This window comes from Taudactylus pleione, unplaced genomic scaffold (genome assembly GCF_031769625.1).
Source record: "Taudactylus pleione unplaced genomic scaffold, aTauple2 ptg000200l, whole genome shotgun sequence".
Taxonomy (NCBI): domain Eukaryota; kingdom Metazoa; phylum Chordata; class Amphibia; order Anura; family Myobatrachidae; genus Taudactylus; species Taudactylus pleione.
The window spans coordinates 201,977-221,894 of NW_028284602.1; the positions used below are offsets into that span (position 1 = coordinate 201,977).

Sequence of the window (19,918 nt, forward strand, 5' to 3'; positions counted from 1 at the left end):
TATAGTAAGCTGTGCCCTATGTATAGTAAGCTGTGTACGCTGTGTGCCCTATGTATAGTAAGCTGTGTGCCCTATGTATAGTAAGTTGTGTACGCTGTGTGCCCTATGTATAGTAAGCTGACTAAGCTGTGTGCCCTATGTATAGTAAGCTGTGTACGCTGTGTGCCCTATGTATAGTAAGCTATGTACGCTGTGTGCCCTATGTATAGTAAGCTGTGCCCTATGTATAGTAAGCTGAGTAAGCTGTGTGCCCTATGTATAGTAAGCTGTGCCCTATGTATAGTAAGCTGTGTACGCTGTGTGCCCTATGTATAGTAAGCTGTGTACGCTGTGTGCCCTATGTATAGTAAGCTATGTACGCTGTGTGCCCTATGTATAGTAAGCTGTGCCCTATGTATAGTAAGCTGAGTAAGCTGTGTGCCCTATGTATAGTAAGCTGTGCCCTATGTATAGTAAGCTGTGTACGCTGTGTGCCCTATGTATAGTAAGCTGTGCCCTATGTATAGTAAGCTGTGTACGCTGTGTGCCCCATGTATAGTAAGCTGTGTATGCTGTGTGCCCCATGTATAGTAAGCTGTGTGCCCTATGTATAGTAAGCTGTGTGCCCCATGTATAGTAAGCTGTGTATGCTGTGTGCCCTATGTATAGTAAGCTGTGCCCTATGTATAGTAAGCTGAGTAAGCTGTGTGCCCTATGTATAGTAAGCTGTGTGCCCTATGTATAGTAAGCTATGTACGCTGTGTGCCCTATGTATAGTAAGCTATGTACGCTGTGTGCCCTATGTATAGTAAGCTGAGTACGCTGTGTGCCCTATGTATAGTAAGCTGAGTACGCTGTGTACCCTATGTATAGTAAGCTATGTACGCTGTGTGCCCTATGTATAGTAAGCTGAGTACGCTGTGTGCCCTATGTATAGTAAGCTGAGTACGCTGTGTACCCTATGTATAGTAAGCTATGTACGCTGTGTGCCCTATGTATAGTAAGCTGAGTACGCTGTGTACCCTATGTATAGTAAGCTGAGTACGCTGTGTACCCTATGTATAGTAAGCTATGTACGCTGTGTGCCCTATGTATAGTAAGCTGAGTACGCTGTGTGCCCCATGTATAGTAAGCTGAGTACGCTGTGTGCCCTATGTATAGTAAGCTGTGTACGCTGTGTGCCCTATGTATAGTAAGCTGAGTATGCTGTGTGCCCTATGTATAGTAAGCTGAGTATGCTGTGTGCCCTATGTATAGTAAGCTGAGTATGCTGTGTGCCCTATGTATAGTAAGCTGTGTACGCTGTGTGCCCTATGTATAGTAAGCTGTGTACGCTGTGTGCCCTATGTATAGTAAGCTGTGTACGCTGTGTGCCCTATGTATAGTAAGCTGTGTGCCCTATGTATAGTAAGCTGAGTATGCTGTGTACCCTATGTATAGTAAGCTATGTACGCTGTGTGCCCTATGTATAGTAAGCTGTGTACGCTGTGTGCCCTATGTATAGTAAGCTGTGTGCCCTATGTATAGTAAGCTGAGTATGCTGTGTACCCTATGTATAGTAAGCTATGTACGCTGTGTGCCCTATGTATAGTAAGCTGAGTACGCTGTGTGCCCTATGTATAGTAAGCTGTGTACGCTGTGTGCCCTATGTATAGTAAGCTGTGTACGCTGTGTGCCCTATGTATAGTAAGCTGTGTGCCCTATGTATAGTAAGCTGAGTATGCTGTGTACCCTATGTATAGTAAGCTATGTACGCTGTGTGCCCTATGTATAGTAAGCTGAGTACGCTGTGTACCCTATGTATAGTAAGCTGAGTATGCTGTGTGCCCTATGTATAGTAAGCTGTGTGCCCTATGTATAGTAAGCTGAGTACGCTGTGTGCCCTATGTATAGTAAGCTGTGTACGCTGTGTGCCCTATGTATAGTAAGCTGTGTACGCTGTGTGCCCTATGTATAGTAAGCTGTGTGCCCTATGTATAGTAAGCTGAGTATGCTGTGTACCCTATGTATAGTAAGCTATGTACGCTGTGTGCCCTATGTATAGTAAGCTGAGTATGCTGTGTGCCCTATGTATAGTAAGCTGTGTACGCTGTGTGCCCTATGTATAGTAAGCTGTGTACGCTGTGTGCCCTATGTATAGTAAGCTGTGTACGCTGTGTGCCCTATGTATAGTAAGCTGTGTACGCTGTGTGCCCTATGTATAGTAAGCTGTGTGCCCTATGTATAGTAAGCTGTGTACGCTGTGTGCCCTATGTATAGTAAGCTGTGCCCTATGTATAGTAAGCTGTGTACGCTGTGTGCCCTATGTATAGTAAGCTGTGTGCCCTATGTATAGTAAGTTGTGTACGCTGTGTGCCCTATGTATAGTAAGCTGTGCCCTATGTATAGTAAGCTGTGTACGCTGTGTGCCCTATGTATAGTAAGCTGTGTGCCCTATGTATAGTAAGTTGTGTACGCTGTGTGCCCTATGTATAGTAAGCTGACTAAGCTGTGTGCCCTATGTATAGTAAGCTGTGTACGCTGTGTGCCCTATGTATAGTAAGCTATGTACGCTGTGTGCCCTATGTATAGTAAGCTGTGCCCTATGTATAGTAAGCTGAGTAAGCTGTGTGCCCTATGTATAGTAAGCTGTGCCCTATGTATAGTAAGCTGTGTACGCTGTGTGCCCTATGTATAGTAAGCTGTGTACGCTGTGTGCCCTATGTATAGTAAGTTGTGTGCCCTATGTATAGTAAGCTGTGTGCCCTATGTATAGTAAGCTGTGTACGCTGTGTGCCCTATGTATAGTAAGCTGTGTACGCTGTGTGCCCTATGTATAGTAAGCTGTGTACGCTGTGTGCCCTATGTATAGTAAGTTGTGTGCCCTATGTATAGTAAGCTGTGTGCCCTATGTATAGTAAGCTGTGTACGCTGTGTGCCCTATGTATAGTAAGCTGTGCCCTATGTATAGTAAGCTGTGTACGCTGTGTGCCCTATGTATAGTAAGCTATGTACGCTGTGTGCCCTATGTATAGTAAGTTGTGTACGCTGTGTGCCCTATGTATAGTAAGCTGTGCCCTATGTATAGTAAGCTGTGTGCCCTATGTATAGTAAGCTGTGTGCCCTATGTATAGTAAGTTGTGTACGCTGTGTGCCCTATGTATAGTAAGCTGACTAAGCTGTGTGCCCTATGTATAGTAAGCTGTGTGCCCTATGTATAGTAAGCTATGTACGCTGTGTGCCCTATGTATAGTAAGCTGTGCCCTATGTATAGTAAGCTGTGCCCTATGTATAGTAAGCTGTGTACGCTGTGTGCCCTATGTATAGTAAGCTGTGCCCTATGTATAGTAAGCTGTGCCCTATGTATAGTAAGCTGTGCCCTATGTATAGTAAGCTGTGTACGCTGTGTGCCCTATGTATAGTAAGCTGTGCCCTATGTATAGTAAGCTGTGTACGCTGTGTGCCCTATGTATAGTAAGCTGTGTATGCTGTGTGCCCCATGTATAGTAAGCTGTGTGCCCTATGTATAGTAAGCTGTGCCCTATGTATAGTAAGCTGTGCCCTATGTATAGTAAGCTGTGTGCCCTATGTATAGTAAGCTGTGCCCTATGTATAGTAAGCTGTGTGCCCTATGTATAGTAAGCTGAGTAAGCTGTGTGCCCTATGTATAGTAAGCTGGGTACGCTGTGTGCCCTTTGTATGGTAAGCTGTGTAAGCTGTGTGCCCTATGTATAGCTAGCTGTGTGCCCCATATGTATATTAAGCTGTGTGCCCTATGTATATTAAGCTGTGTGCCCTATGTATAGTAAGCTGGGTACGCTGTGTGCCCTTTGTATGGTAAGCTGTGTAAGCTGTGTGCCCTATGTATAGTAAGCTGTGTGCCCTATGTATATTAAGCTGTGTGCCCTATATATAGTAAGCTGTTTATGATTTGTGTACTTTGTATAAGAAGCGTTATCTGTAAACTGATTGTTGTTGTGTTGAATGTTGCGTTGCTGCAGAGTATTCTGATCACCCTAAGATTCGGGTACTCTGTCTTTCATGCTAAAGCTTGGGTGCAGAATGTTATTTTGCTTTGTAGAGCGATGCCCGTCGGATTGCCCTCAGTCAGGGACGTGTATCCCTGTTTAGCGACTCTTTGCCTATTCTCCTGTGTATGTGTATAATGTGCTGTGACTGTAACCTGGGCTCTCTGCTCTCTCTAGGAAGTATATCGGATCCCAAAGAAGAGCCAGGTGGAGAAGGAGAACCGTACGTATCTCATACATGGTGATGTGGTGCTGGCCCCTGTATTAGACATGTTACAGACGGTCACTGTTTTGGGTCGCTGCCTCTGATGTGTATACGTCTCTCCCCTTATCCCGGTGACCTGTAATCTCTCATTTGTCCGCCGTCAGACCCCTCGGGGATAGTATCGGCTCATCAGACTTAAGATGATACTTGTTTTCATCATTTTTGGGGTGAGCTAGTTAAGGTTGCCTCAGGGTGAATCTTCTTGTTACTCACTGACACACGTCCACATACCGTGCTCCCCAGATCCTCTGTAACGTTACCCAGACCCCGAGCTGGAATTTCTCACCATAATGCATCAGAGTCCTGTACGTATATTATATCCGATGTATAACGCTGCGCAGCGGAGCAGCAACTGAGCAAATCTGCTGACAGATTTAAAAATAGAAAACAATGGAATATTTTTGTTGCTGACAAAGCTGTTATAACTGTGTCCTACATACGACTACATACACGCGCTCGTCACATACACGCGCTCCTTATTGACGTTAGTCCTTTTTAAATTGGATTTTGGTATTGTTATTGGATTTGTTATATAATAGCGTTTTAGTGATTAGAGCAACTATTGTCACAGACAACAGTGCCTCCTGTCAGGGGATAACGGGTAGGAGACAGCAGTGCCTCCTGTCAGGGGATAACGGGTAGAAGATAGCAGTGCCTCCTGTCAGGGGATAACGGGTAGGAGACAGCAGTGCCTCCTGTCAGGGAATAACGGGTAGAAGATAGCAGTGCCTCCTGTCAGGGGATAACTATTAGAAGACAGCAGTGCCTCCTGTCAGGGGATAACGGGTAGAAGATAGCAGTGCCTCCTGTCAGGGGATAACTATTAGAAGACAGCAGTGCCTCCTGTCAGGGGATAACGGGTAGAAGATAGCAGTGCCTCCTGTCAGGGGATAACGGGTAGAAGATAGCAGTGCCTCCTGTCAGGGGATAACGGGTAGAAGATAGCAGTGCCTCCTGTCAGGGGATAACGGGTAGAAGATAGCAGTGCCTCCTGTCAGGGGATAACGGGTAGAAGATAGCAGTGCCTCCTGTCAGGGGAGAACGGGTAGAAGACAGCAGTGCCTCCTGTCAGGGGAGAACGGGTAGGAGACAGCAGTGCCTCCTGTCAGGGGAGAACGGGTAGAAGATAGCAGTGCCTCCTGTCAGGGGAGAACGGGTAGAAGATAGCAGTGCCTCCTGTCAGGGGAGAACGGGTAGAAGATAGCAGTGCCTCCTGTCAGGGGAGAACGGGTAGAAGATAGCAGTGCCTCCTGTCAGGGGAGAACGGGTAGAAGATAGCAGTGCCTCCTGTCAGGGGAGAACGGGTAGAAGATAGCAGTGCCTCCTGTCAGGGGATAACGGGTAGAAGATAGCAGTGCCTCCTGTCAGGGGATAACGGGTAGAAGATAGCAGTGCCTCCTGTCAGGGGATAACGGGTAGAAGATAGCAGTGCCTCCTGTCAGGGGATAACGGGTAGAAGATAGCAGTGCCTCCTGTCAGGGGATAACGGGTAGAAGATAGCAGTGCCTCCTGTCAGGGGATAACGGGTAGAAGATAGCAGTTCCTCCTGTCAGGGGATAACGGGTAGAAGATAGCAGTGCCTCCTGTCAGGGGATAACGGGTAGAAGATAGCAGTGCCTCCTGTCAGGGGATAACGGGTAGATGACAGCAGTGCCATGTGTCAGGGGATAATGGGTAGACGACAGCAGTGCCATCTTTAAGTACCAGGTAAAAGATGGCAGTGCCTTCTAACAGCGGAAAAGGGGCCTGATTACCGTATATACTCGAGTATAAGCCGAGGTACCTACTTTTACCACAAAAACCTGGGAAAACTTATTGACTCGAGTATAAGCCTAGTGTGGGAAATGGCAGCAGCTGGTAGTGCCCCCAGTAGTAATTCCCCCTGGTTGTGCCCCCAGTAGTAATCCCTCCTGGCAGTGCCTCCAGTGGTAATCCCCCCTTTCAGTGCCTCCAGTAGTAATTCCCCCCTTTTAGTGCCCCCTGTAGTAATCCCCCACTGGTAGTGCCCCCTGTAGTAATCCTCCCCTGGTAGTTCCCCCAGTGGTAATCCCCCCCCTGGTAGTGCCCCCTGTAGTAATCCCCCCCTGGTAGTTCCCCCAGTGGTAATCCCCCATTTTAGTGCCCCCTGTAGTAATCCCCCCCTGGTAGTGCCCCTGTAGTAATCGCCCCCTGTAGTAATCCCACCCGTGGTAGTTCCCCCAGTGGTAATCCCCCCTTTTAGTGCCCCCTGTAGTAATCGCCCCCTGGTGTGTCCCCCCCCCAGTAGAGAGAGACGTGACAAGAATAAAAAAATAAATCACTTACCTGAAACTCCCGCTCCTGGTCCCGCCGCTGTCCGCTCCTCCGGCCGCTTTGTATGGGAGAGACGTCGCCATCACCCACTGCGGGAGCCGGAAGATGGCTCCCGCAGTGGGAGCAGCAGCAGCCGCTGAGAGTCTGACTGAGACTCAGCGGCTGCTGATTACAGCAAACACGCAGCTGCCGTCCGGTCAGCGCTACACTTGACTCGAGTATAAGCCGAGGGGGTACTTTTTCAACACATTTTTTGTGCTGAAAAACTCGGCTTATACTCGAGTATATACGGTAAGCATGGATCGCACCTACATCACAGATCGTGCGTGAGTTAGCCTTACGATTGATTTGTGATCACTCAAGCAGAATAAAAGCCATCGCAGAGGTAGTGAAGGGCTGTGAGCGTTTGGAGGTGATGACGAGGGAGTGGTCAGGGAAACGCTGGCGCGTCTGTCCGCTTGAACGCCGTTTCCTGGGCGTGCATAGTTTAGCCACTGAGACTGCATACGCAGCTTGTGTACTCACTGATCGCAACAGGACTTGCAGAGTCTGCGGCAGGTCAGTCCTGCTGTAATTGTGCGCGAGGGGCCGATGTTACAGATGTATACACAGGACTGTGAGGTATTACAGATGTGAGAGAGCAGTAGTGGGTGTCTCTATGCTGGCTGTGCTGTGGCTGATGTTACAGATGTATACACAGGACTGTGAGGTATTACAGATGTGAGAGAGCAGTAGTGGGTGTCTCTATGCTGGCTGAGCTGTGGCTGATGTTACAGATGTATACACAGGACTGTGAGGTATTACAGATGTGAGATAGCAGTAGTGGGTGTCTCTATGCTGGCTGAGCTGTGGCTGATGTTACAGATGTATACACAGGACTGTGAGGTATTACAGATGTGAGATAGCAGTAGTGGGTGTCTCTATGCTGGCTGAGCTGTGGCTGATGTTACAGATGTATACACAGGACTGTGAGGTATTACAGATGTGAGATAGCAGTAGTGGGTGTCTCTATGCTGGCTGAGCTGTGGCTGATGTTACAGATGTATACATAGGACTGTGAGGTATTACAGATGTGAGAGAGCAGTATTGGGCGTCTCTATGCTGGCTGAGCTGTGGCTGATGTTACAAATGTATACACAGGGGTGTGAGGTATTACAGATGTGAGATAGCAGTAGTGGGTGTCTCTATGCTGGCTGAGCTGTGGCTGATGTTACAGATGTATACACAGGACTGTGAGGTATTACAGATGTGAGATAGCAGTAGTGGGTGTCTCTATGCTGGCTGTGCTGTGGCTGATGTTACAGATGTATACACAGGACTGTGAGGTATTACAGATGTGAGATAGCAGTAGTGGGGGTCTCTATGCTGACTGATGTTACAGATGTATACACAGGACTGTGAGGTATTACAGATGTGAGATAGCAGTAGTGGGTGTCTCTATGCTGGCTGAGCTGTGGCTGATGTTACAGATGTATACACAGGACTGTGAGGTATTACAGATGTGAGATAGCAGTAGTGTGTGTCTCTATGCTGGCTGAGCTGTGGCTGATGTTACAGATGTATACACAGGACTGTGAGATATTACAGATGTGAGAGCGTTAGTGGGTGTCTCTATGCTGGCTGTGCTGTGGCTGATGTTACAGATGTATACACAGGACTGTGAGGTATTACAGATGTGAGATAGCAGTAGTGGGTGTCTCTATGCTGGCTGTGCTGTGGCTGATGTTACAGATGTATACACAGGACTGTGAGGTATTACAGATGTGAGATAGCAGTAGTAGGCGTCTCTATGCTGGCTGTGCTGTGGCTGATGTTACAGATGTATACTCAGGACTGTGAGATATTACAGATGTGAGAGCGTTAGTGGGTGTCTCTATGCTGGCTGTGCTGTGGCTGATGTTACAGATGTATACACAGGACTGTGATGTATTACAGATGTGAGATAGCAGTAGTGGGTGCCTCTATGCTGGCTGTGCTGTGGCTGATGTTACAGATGTATATACAGTACTGTGAGGTATTACAGATGTGAGATAGCTGTAGTGGGTGTCTCTATGCTGGCTGAGCTGTGGCTGATGTTACAGATGTATACACAGGACTGTGAGGTATTACAGATGTGAGATAGCAGTAGTGGGTGCCTCTATGCTGGCTGTGCTGTGGCTGATGTTACAGATGTATATACAGTACTGTGAGGTATTACAGATGTGAGATAGCTGTAGTGGGTGTCTCTATGCTGGCTGAGCTGTGGCTGATGTTACAGATGTATACACAGGGGTGTGAGGTATTACAGATGTGAGATAGCAGTAGTGGGTGTCTCTATGCTGGCTGAGCTGTGGCTGATGTTACAGATGTATACACAGGACTGTGAGGTATTACAGATGTGAGATAGCAGTAGTGGGTGTCTCTATGCTGGCTGAGCTGTGGCTGATGTTACAGATGTATACACAGGACTGTGAGGTATTACAGATGTGATATAGCAGTAGTGGGTGTCTCTATGCTGGCTGTACTGTGGCTTATGTTACAGATGTATACACAGGACTGTGAGGTATTATGGATGTGAGATAGCAGTAGTGGGTGTCTCTATGCTGGCTGCGCTGTGGCTGATGTTACAGATGTATACACAGGACTGTGAGGTATTACGGATGTGAGATAGCAGTAGTGGGTGTCTCTATGCTGGCTGACCTGTGGCTGATGTTACAGATGTATACACAGGACTGTGAGGTATTACAGATGTGAGATAGCAGTAGTGGTGTCTCTATGCTGGCTGTGCTGTGGCTGATGTTACAGATGTATACACAGGACTGTGAGATATTACAGATGTGAGAGCGTTAGTGGGTGTCTCTATGCTGGCTGAGCTGTGACTGATGTTACAGATGTATACACAGGACTGTGAGGTATTACAGATGTGAGATAGTAGTAGTGGGTGTCTATGCTGGCTGAGCTATGGCTGATGTTACAGATGTATACACAGGACTGTGAGGTATTACAGATGTGAGATAGCAGTAGTGGGTGTCTCTATGCTGGCTGAGCTGTGGCTGATGTTACAGATGTATACACAGGACTGTGAGGTATTACAGATGTGAGATAGCAGTAGTGGGTGTCTCTATGCTGGCTGTGCTGTGGCTGATGTTACTGATGTATACACAGGACTGTGAGGTATTACAGATGTGAGATAGCAGTAGTGGGTGTCTCTATGCTGGCTGAGCTGTGACTGATGTTACAGATGTATACACAGGACTGTGAGGTATTACGGATGTGAGATAGCAGTAGTGGTGTCTCTATGCTGGCTGTGCTGTGGCTGATGTTACAGATGTATACACAGGACTGTGAGGTATTACAGATGTGAGAAAGCAGTAGTGGGTGTCTCTATGCTGGCTGTGCTGTGGCTGATGTTACTGATGTATATACAGGACTGTGAGGTATTACAGATGTGAGATAGCAGTAGTGGGTGTCTCTATGCTGGCTGAGCTGTGGCTGATGTTACAGATGTATACACAGGACTGTGAGGTATTACAGATGTGAGATAGCAGTAGTGGGTGTCTCTATGCTGGCTGAGCTGTGGCTGATGTTACAGATGTATACACAGGACTGTGAGGTATTACAGATGTGAGATAGTAGTAGTGGGTGTCTCTATGCTGGCTGAGCTGTCGCTGATGTTACAGATGTATACACAGGACTGTGAGGTATTACAGATGTGAGATAGTAGTAGTGGGTGTCTCTATGCTGGCTGTGCTGTGGCTGATGTTACAGATGTATACACAGGACTGTGAGGTATTACAGATGTGAGATAGCAGTAGTGGGTATCTCTATGCTGGCTGTGCTGTGGCTGATGTTACAGATGTATACACAGGACTGTGAGGTATTACAGATGTGAGATAGCAGTAGTGGGTGTCTCTATGCTGGCTGTGCTGTGGCTGATGTTACATATGTATACACAGGACTGTGAGGTTTTACAGATGTGAGATAGCAGTAGTGGGTGCCTCTATGCTGGCTGGGCTGTGGCTGATGTTACAGATGTATACACAGGACTGTGAGGTATTACAGATGTGGGATAGCAGTAGTGGGCGTCTCTATGCTGGATGAGCTGTGGCTGATGTTACAGATGTATACACAGGACTGTGAGGTATTACAGATGTGAGAAAGCAGTAGTGGGTGTCTCTATGCTGGCTGTGCATGGGCTGATGTTACAGATGTATACACAGGACTGTGAGGTATTACAGATGTGAGATAGCAGTAGTGGGTGTCTCTATGCTGGCTGTACTGTGGCTGATGTTACAGATGTATATACAGGACTGTGAGGTATTACAGATGTGAGATAGCAGTAGTGGGTGTCTCTATGCTGGCTGTACTGTGGCTTATGTTACAGATGTATACACAGGACTGTGAGGTATTACAGATGTGAGATAGCAGTAGTGGGTGTCTCTATGCTGGCTGAGCTGTGACTGATGTTACAGATGTATACACAGGACTGTGAGATATTACAGATGTGAGAGCGTTAGTGGGTGTCTCTATGCTGGCTGTGCAACGGCTTTGCAAATGCAGTCATTAGCATATTTTTGCTGCAGACCTCCGTGCGTACTCGCAGCTGCAATCTGTAGTGAATCTGTCCCAAAGTACAGTACTGCACTCAGATTAAGACAAACATTGACACTGGGGCAGCTAGAAAGATCATTCTTGCACTGTCTGTAGTGTCAGTATGCTGCCAGCAGAGGGCAGTCTTGTAGCTTGTATGCACACTCGTGGTTTCTTAGGTCCCATTCTCTGACTGTCAGCTTTTTCCTTGGGAAAGAATAGACATTAAGGGTAGATGTACTGTGGATGTCTAACCCAGCGGAGCAATGTTTCTGTACTGCGCCTGCGTCTATATCGCACACTGAGCATGTGACCCAGTTGTTAGCGCTGAGAATCGCAATTCTGATTCAGGCACAGCGGCTGTATAGTAATTGGTGGCCATACTCAGACGAAGAATCTAGCATAAAATCGCAAACGCTATAGCGGCAAAACACACAGGCACGGGCGCAGCCGACACAGAATCTGCCCCTGAGGCTCATCAACTAAAGATGGAAAGGATTTCCGTATATAGGTACATTCTGCCTTTGGGAAATAAATTTGTGCAACCTTTTGTGCGTCCAGCGGGTAATGCACATTGTGGAAGACATCGATAACGACTCAGAAATATCTGTATCTAAAAAAGAAAAAAATCTTGCGTGTAATGTGGCATTAAAAGTTCCCCAATGAAAGTAGCGGACGCCAGCTGATTTGCGCTGCTGCTGGCGCACCTTAATAATTTTGAGCACCTAAAACGCTTCTCCGGCCACTGACTCATCCCATGATCACTTCCCAAATATCTTATTTTTGCATTTAGGCACAATCTGGGATCCCCAAGGTGCCTCACACCTCCTGCCGCCACGAACGGCGACTCGCTTTGCGTATAAACGCTCTGTCACAGTACGTCATTACATTAGGCTCCACAATTCCCATATAGTCCCACTCCTCCCCTGCTCCTGGAATATTGGTTCAGCCCACAAATGGCTGCCTCCTCAAATCCTCACACAATTCCCATATAATCCCACTTCTCCCCTGCTCCTGGAATATTGGTTCAGCCCACAAATGGCTGCCTCCGCTAATCCTCACACAATTCCCATATAATCCCACTCCTCCCCTGCTCCTGGAATATTGGTTCAGCCCACAAATGGCTGCCTCCGCTAATCCTCACACAATTCCCATATAATCCCACTCCTCCCCTGCTCCTGGAATATTGGTTCAGCCCACAAATGGCTGCCTCCGCTAATCCTCACACAATTCCCATATAATCCCTCTTCTCCCCTGCTCCTGGAATATTGGTTCAGCCCACAAATGGCTGCCTCCGCTAATCCTCACACAATTCCCATATAATCCCACTCCTCCCCTGCTCCTGGAATATTGGTTCAGCCCACAAATGGCTGCCTCCGCTAATCCTCACACAATTCCCATATAATCCCAGTTCTCCCCTGCTCCTGGAATATTGGTTCAGCCCACAAATGGCTGCCTCCGCTAATCCTCACACAATTCCCATATAATCACCCTTCTCCCCTGCTCCTGGAATATTGGTTCAGCCCACAAATGGCTGCCTCCGCGAATCCTCACACAATTCCCTTGGTCACCTTTTGGCCGACACATCCCGTTCTTCAACTCTATGATGGTCAGGAATGTTGGCGGGTCATTGTGTTTCTCTTTACTCCATGTCTTATTTCTGGCGCTGCAGATGACCGCTGGAGGGAGTCCCCAGGAGGGAGCTACATGACCCCAAACCTCAAGAATCAGGGCCGGGAGCGGGAGTCTGAGCGGCAGAGCCAGAGGAAGCGCAGGCAGTCTCCATCTCCGCCCTCCTTCTATGAGCGCAGCACAAAGAGAGGCGAAGACCGGTAAGGAGACCACCGCGGTGCCTCTGTCCATGTACGGTTGTGGGGGGGAACGTCGGCTGTTTCCATCGCAGGTTTTGTCCTGTGGAAATTGGAGACTTTGTTTTCCCCTCTAGTTGCCATTTTCTTGTTGCCCCTCTGATCTGTAACTTTGCTCGTATCTCGGCAGGTACGACACCCCGGCCTCCTCCAAGAAGAAAGGTCGCCAGCAGGACCGGAACAAGCTCTCCACGGAGGAGCGCAGGAAGCTGTTTGAGCAGGAGGTGGCTCAGAAAGAGGCGCAGAAGCAGCAGCAACAGATGCAGAATATTGGCATAGCTTCTCCCATTCCCTACGACCCCATGTCCTACGGCGCTCAGCTCCCCCCACCCTTCATCACCTACCCGCAAGGATACCCCATGCAGTCCTTTGTGGACCCAACAAACCCAAATGCTGGAAAGATTCTGTTGCCTACACCGCCTCTGGACACTGTCGATTCCCCCAATAGCTATGACCCCTCACAGATGGTGGTTAATCCGACCATGCTAACCCCCCAGCCCGTCCCCATGGTGCAGCATGTAGCGGCCCCCATGGACGTCCCCCCACAGCATTATGTAGCTCAGCCAGAACCGATGGTCCCCCAGGAACCCAATGTGACTGTGATGCCGGTGCCAGCCCCCAGCTCTGTGCCACCTCAACCCTATGGGGTCTGGGACCCCAACCAGCAAGCGGTGGCAGTTCAGCAGCATCAGCCCCCGCCTCAGTACCCACCACCACCTGCCCAGCCTGCCATCTACTACCCAGGACAGCCCTGCCCGGCTGTGTATGGAGTGCCCGCTGCCTACACTCAGACAGCCCAAACCATGGTGCCGGTGAGTCCTCCTGGTGGTGGTAATAATTGGGAGCATTGTCTGGTGTTGTCTGAGCGTTGTGTAAAGCCGGGGTTCCCAGCTCCTGTCCTCGGGGAGTTAGTCTATACTGCTGGGTCAGCTATAATCCTGCTTCCACAGAGAGAAATCCTCACTGCATGACCTGCTGGGGAGGGTGCAACCACTGGGTTTAAAGGGTAATTCCACTCAGAATATACAGAAATGTATATTGCTTAATAGAACTGCAACTTGGTGGGATAATACGTCATACTTGTAATAGGGCTTCTGCCTGATATCGTCGTCTCATATCTCAAAAACATTCTTTGTTACCATTTATGAGGTTTCTTTATCGCTGACTGTATTAATAACATTTGTAAGTGCCTAATCCTAACCCTCCCCCTGGTGCCTAATCCTTCCTCTTCCGCAGCATAACCCTAACCCTCCGCAAAGTGCCTACCCTAATTATAACTCTCCCCCTGGCGCCTAATCCTTCCTCTTCCGCAGCATAACCCTAACCCTCCGCAAAGTGCCTACCCTAATTATAACTCTCCCCCTGGCGCCTAATCCTCCCCCCTTCCGCAGTATAACCCTAATCCTCTACCAAGTGCCTACCCTAATCCTAACCCTCTCCCTGGTGCCTAATCCTCCCCCTTCCGCAGTATAACCCTTACCCTCCGCCAAGTGCCTACCTAAATCCTAACCCACTCCCTGGTGCCTAATCCTCCCCCTTCCGCAGTATAACCCTAACCATCCGCCAAGTGCCTACCTAAATCCTAACCCTCTCCCTGGTGCCTAACTCTTCCCCTTCTGCAGTATAACCCTAACCCTCCGCCAAGTGCCTACCCTAATCCTAACCCTCTTCCTGGTGCCTAATCCCCCCCCCCTTCTGCAGTATAACCCTAACCCTCCGCCAAGTGCCTACCTAAATCCTAACCCACTCCCTGGTGCCTAATCCTCCCCCTTCCGCAGTATAACCCTAACCATCCGCCAAGTGCCTACCTAAATCCTAACCCTCTCCCTGGTGCCTAACTCTTCCCCTTCTGCAGTATAACCCTAACCCTCCGCCAAGTGCCTACCCTAATCCTAACCCTCTTCCTGGTGCCTAATCCCCCCCCCCTTCTGCAGTATAACCCTAACCCTCCGCCAAGTGCCTACCCTAATCCTAACTCTAAAAATTATGAAAAACCATGTATTCACCATTTCAACGTTTTGACTCTGTCGGCCCAAATCCATTTTGACCTATTGCCTGTCGACCATCTGGTGTATCTATAGACACTGTAGATCTTCTATATGGATACCCTTTGTGCTACCTGTAATGGTTCTTGCTAACACTTCCAATGGCTGGGGTATTGCTCTAGTTCCGATAATGACACCCGTCTCTCTCCTTGTGGCCTAGCTACAATCTGACCAGCGTTCCTGTGCTGTACACACTATATAACGTTAAGTACGTTTTTTAGGTGATTCTCTTTAGGATTTTACAGTAATTTAATACTTATTTTGTACCAGATGTTACTGCTGAGGCCCCTGGTGGGTGGTCTTACTGCCTGAATTCCATTTTAATAACTTATTCCTGTATATTATGCGTCTGTATAAATGTGTTATTATATGTATAAATGTCAGTAATGATGGGGAGGGGTATGCAGGGTTGTGGCGCACACTGACACGCAGGATGTATGTTCTCTGTGCAGAGCTACACGCAGCCCGGTTTGCCGTACATGACAGGTCAGCAGATCTACGCACAGCACCCACAGGGGCTCGTCATGCAGCAGGGTCCCCCTTTGGCTACAATCGTTCCACCTGGGCAGCCGCCACCTCTGCAGCCGGTAGGTGGCCATTGCCGACAGACATTGCAGCCGCCCCTCTGCCAGTTCCCATCGCGCTCTGGTCTGATCTATCTATCTATCTTACAGCCTGAAATGGGACTGGCCGCCAACAACATCCTGGACCTTCCTCCGCCCTCTCCTCCCAAACCGAAAACCATTGTCCTACCGCCCAGCTGGAAGACGGCCCGGGACCCCGAGGGTAAAATCTACTATTACCATGTAATAACCAGGTGAGTGACCTGCAGAGCTATCATACATAGTGAGCGGTGTACAGTGTGCTAGAGCGGACACCAGAAAACTGCGCCAATCCCCCCCCCCCCCGTGTATTTTACTGCAGTCTAATGCGGTATAACTGACCCTTTATGCGCTGAATACGGCGACTGCTACCCTGGCATATTTCCAAGCATTTCTAAAGACCAAGGGGTTAATCTGATAACGAGCGGTTTGTCGACGCCTCCGATGAGGGATATAAAGCGGCCACTGACATAAATCCTGCACCAGGCTTGTATATTTCTATTGCCGTTTTAAAACGTGGTGGAAGCTGCCAGTTAGTAAATCTTCCTCTGCACAATGTGTCTGTATAATGCAAATAATCGCGCACACAGGATTCTTACAGCCAATGAGGCTTAGCCAGGGATAGATACATTGTATATCACGCATCATAGTCTGCAAATGCATCATGTAATTGGATCTGCTGACAAGGGGCTTTCTGCTCCCACCGCCCTGTGCGCTGCACCTCTATATAACACCCCCGTGATGTCAGGCAGGGGACGTACAATGTGCCTCGTGTCTCCCTCCTCACCTTCGTCCTCTCATCTGCTCCCCTGCCCTGTGTGTGTGTTACACTGCGCTGCATCTGTATATAACACCCCTGTGATGTCAGGCAGGGGACGTACAATGTGCCTCGTGTCTCCCTCCTCACCTTCGTCCTCTCATCTGCTCCCCCGCCCTGTGTGTGTGTTACACTGCGCTGCACCTCTATATAACACCCCTATGATGTCAGGCAGGGGACGTACAATGTGCCTCGTGTCTCCTTCCTCACCTGCATCCTCTCATCTGCTCCCCCGCCCTGTGTGTGTGTTACACTGCGCTGCACCTCTATATAACACCCCTGTGATGTCAGGCAGGGGAAGTACAATGTGCCTCGTGTCTCCCTCCTCACCTGCATCCTCTCATCTGCTCCCCCGCCCTGTGTGTGTGTTACACTGCGCTGCACCTCTATATAACACCCCTGTGATGTCAGGCAGGGGACGTACAATGTGCCTCGTGTCTCCTTCCTCACCTGCAACCTCTCATCTGCTCCCCCGCCCTGTGTGTGTGTTACACTGCGCTGCACCTCTATATAACACCCCTGTGATGTCAAGCAGGGGACGTACAATGTGCCTCGTGTCTCCCTCACCTGCATCCTCTCATCTGCTCCCCCGCCCTGTGTGTGTGTTACACTGCGCTGCACCTCTATATAACACCCCTGTGATGTCAGGCAGGGGACGTACAATGTGCCTCGTGTCTCCCTCACCTTCGTCCTCTCATCTGCTCCCCCGCCCTGTGTGTGTGTGTTACACTGCGCTGCATCTGTATATAACAACCCTGTGATGTCAGGCAGGGGACGTACAATGTGCCTCGTGTTTCCTTCCTCACCTTCGTCCTCTCATCTGCTCCCCCGCCCTGTGTGTGTGTTACACTGCGCTGCACCTCTATATAACACCCCTGTGATGTCAGGCAGGGGACGTACAATGTGCCTCGTGTCTCCCTCACCTTCGTCCTCTCATCTGCTCCCCCGCCCTGTGTGTGTGTTACACTGCGCTGCATCTGTATATAACACCCCTGTGATGTCAGGCAGGGGACGTACAATGTGCCTCGTGTTTCCTTCCTCACCTTCGTCCTCTCATCTGCTCCCCCGCCCTGTGTGTGTGTTACACTGCGCTGCATCTGTATATAACACCCCTGTGATGTCAGGCAGGGGACGTACAATGTGCCTCGTGTCACCTTCCTCACCTTCGTCCTCTCATCTGCTCCCCCGCCCTGTGTGTATGTTACACTGCGCTGCACCTCTATATAACACCCCTGTGATGTCAATGTGCCTCGTGTCTCCCTCCTCACCTTCGTCCTCTCATCTGATTCTCCAGACAGACACAGTGGGACCCTCCTTCCTGGGACAGCCCTGGTGATGACGGGGACAGCCTGGACCACGAGGCGGAAATGGACCTGGGAACTCCTACGTATGACGAGAACCCGATGAAGGTAAATGTGCGAGTGCGCAGTAATGTGATGTCACTACAGTGACATCACCTGTTTATGTCATACTCCTATACCGCTGAGCAGCAGGAGAGAGGGCAGAGGCGGATGGGGGAATTGAGATCTGTGTTCATGTCCAGTGTGAAATGGTTTTGGCTGCGTCTGTAACGAATGTGTGAGATCGGGGGCTTTGTACTTACCGCTTGTCCTGTAGTTCATAGGGGGGTGCATCACCGTCCGTGTAGACCCTGATTCTTAGAGGTTGGATACTAAGGAGCTGACTTAATCTGGGTACACAGAATACGATGCAGCGAGCCAGCGATGTGGCAACCCATGTAACGATACATGGCGCACGCCGTACACACTGCATGATCCGGCATCCGATGGTGCGATGCATCGTTACATGCTGCATGTTACTATTCCGCGTTACTTATATGACGGGCAGAACACCAGATAGAACGATGTGATGAAAGACGGCCGGGAAACGGGATCGGGTGCACGCACTATACGATTTGTACGATATATCATTCTGATCCACGTCGGGGCAATATATTGTACGATACATCGTATCGTGTGTCCCCAGCTTCAGGGTTGGGATCAAATCCAACTGCTGCGTTTAATAGATGCATCTGGAAAGACCATTTTGGGGGAGATAATTTATAACCACATCTCTGCCCCCTCCCAGATTTATAGTGTGATGGGCACAGCCTAGGCCTCCTCTGTAGTGTTAACAGCGCTGGACAGTAGTGTGGGCACTTCACCCCTTGCCGAGTGACCTGGTTTATTCAGCTTCTCCATGCTGACCAGATTTGCCCTTAACTCTGAATCGGACAGTAAAATCTGGTTGCTGCGTTGATTTGGTAAAACTCTGATAGGTGCGCTTGGAGGACCTAATCAATGACCAGCGCAGCCTGATTACATAAGGAAGGGCTGATACCTCTGGTGCCAGCATAAAGTTGCCGTTTCGGATCCTTCCCATTTGTGTTAGATCTTTGTTGATACTTTACCTTTTCATGATTGGATTTGGCTGTTTTGTCATCTCTGCTGAAGTACCAGCTGTCCTTCTTTTGGACCCATTTTTCCGGAGCCTGACCCAGCTTTACCGCCATCTCCGCCCCTTATGGGAACTGATCTCGCTTCCTAAACCCCTCTGAACTTTCTGCTCAAACAGCTGAACTAAGATTTCTCTTTGAAACACTTAAGTGGTTTTTGAGTAAAGCGAAAACAGATTGTTCCCTTTACAGGAGGAAATAATCCGTCCTCTCTCCTCCCGGGCAGCCTTCCTATTCCTTCTGCTGACTGTACAGGCCTGAAACGTTCTCCGTGTGATTACTGGCAACGTGAAGCTGCCGGAAGTTCTCTGGGTGACATTGGCAGCCGTCCGATCACCGGGATCACGCAGATGCCGTCGTCGGCTTCCTCACAGTGCAGTCCAGCCTCCGATCTTATTATGGCACTCAATGCAATGTCCATGGGTGCACCTCCTGCCCGGCTATTCTCCCCTGTGCATGCCGCCGGTCACCAGTATTGTTTACTTCACCCTTATGTAGGACACCACTTCTGCCATCGATGCCTTGTCCCCGCGCCCCCCTCCATGGCTCCTTTTGCACCCAGAGTAGCTCTGATACTTTCAATAAATCGTTGGTAGGTAACTTGCAGCTTGACAGCTGTTGTGGAACTACAAGCCTCAGCATTCTGCAGTTCTACAAAGGTTGGAACAACGCGGGTTGCCAAGCCTGGGTGAAAAACATTCTCTTAGAGAGAAGAAAAGGCGCATCTAATGTCTTTATATCTGGACAGCTGGACAGTGCCAGGAATCTTCCAGCCCTGCTCCTCCTCCATCCGGAGACTCACAGCAGCCAGAGAGAGAGAGAACCTATAATCAGGGGAGGTGTCTGCCAGACTGTGTATCTGCTGCCGGCCAGCGGGGGGACTGAGGTCTAGGACGGGGATCCAGCTGACGTCCGCGGTTATAGCTGCCCAAGCCGCCGGCTTCCTCCGTAATGTGTTCTCTCCTATGTGTGGTTATATGACATCTGGGGGTTACTGATGGTTTTTATCACCATTATTA

The 19,918-nt window shown here is 49.2% G+C and overlaps 1 protein-coding gene across 2 annotated transcripts in view; it reads left to right on the forward strand.

Annotated features, from left to right (window-relative positions):
• SETD2 (SET domain containing 2, histone lysine methyltransferase) overlaps positions 1-19,918 on the forward strand; it is a 127,069-nt gene that overhangs the window by 90,270 nt on the left and 16,881 nt on the right. For both annotated transcript variants that reach the window (XM_088477193.1, XM_088477194.1), the window contains 6 exons: positions 4,164-4,209; positions 12,785-12,944; positions 13,111-13,792; positions 15,478-15,612; positions 15,700-15,842; positions 17,739-17,853. In XM_088477193.1, the coding sequence (XP_088333319.1) occupies positions 4,164-4,209; positions 12,785-12,944; positions 13,111-13,792; positions 15,478-15,612; positions 15,700-15,842; positions 17,739-17,853 (1,281 nt within the window). The remainder of the gene's footprint in view (positions 1-4,163; positions 4,210-12,784; positions 12,945-13,110; positions 13,793-15,477; positions 15,613-15,699; positions 15,843-17,738; positions 17,854-19,918) is intronic.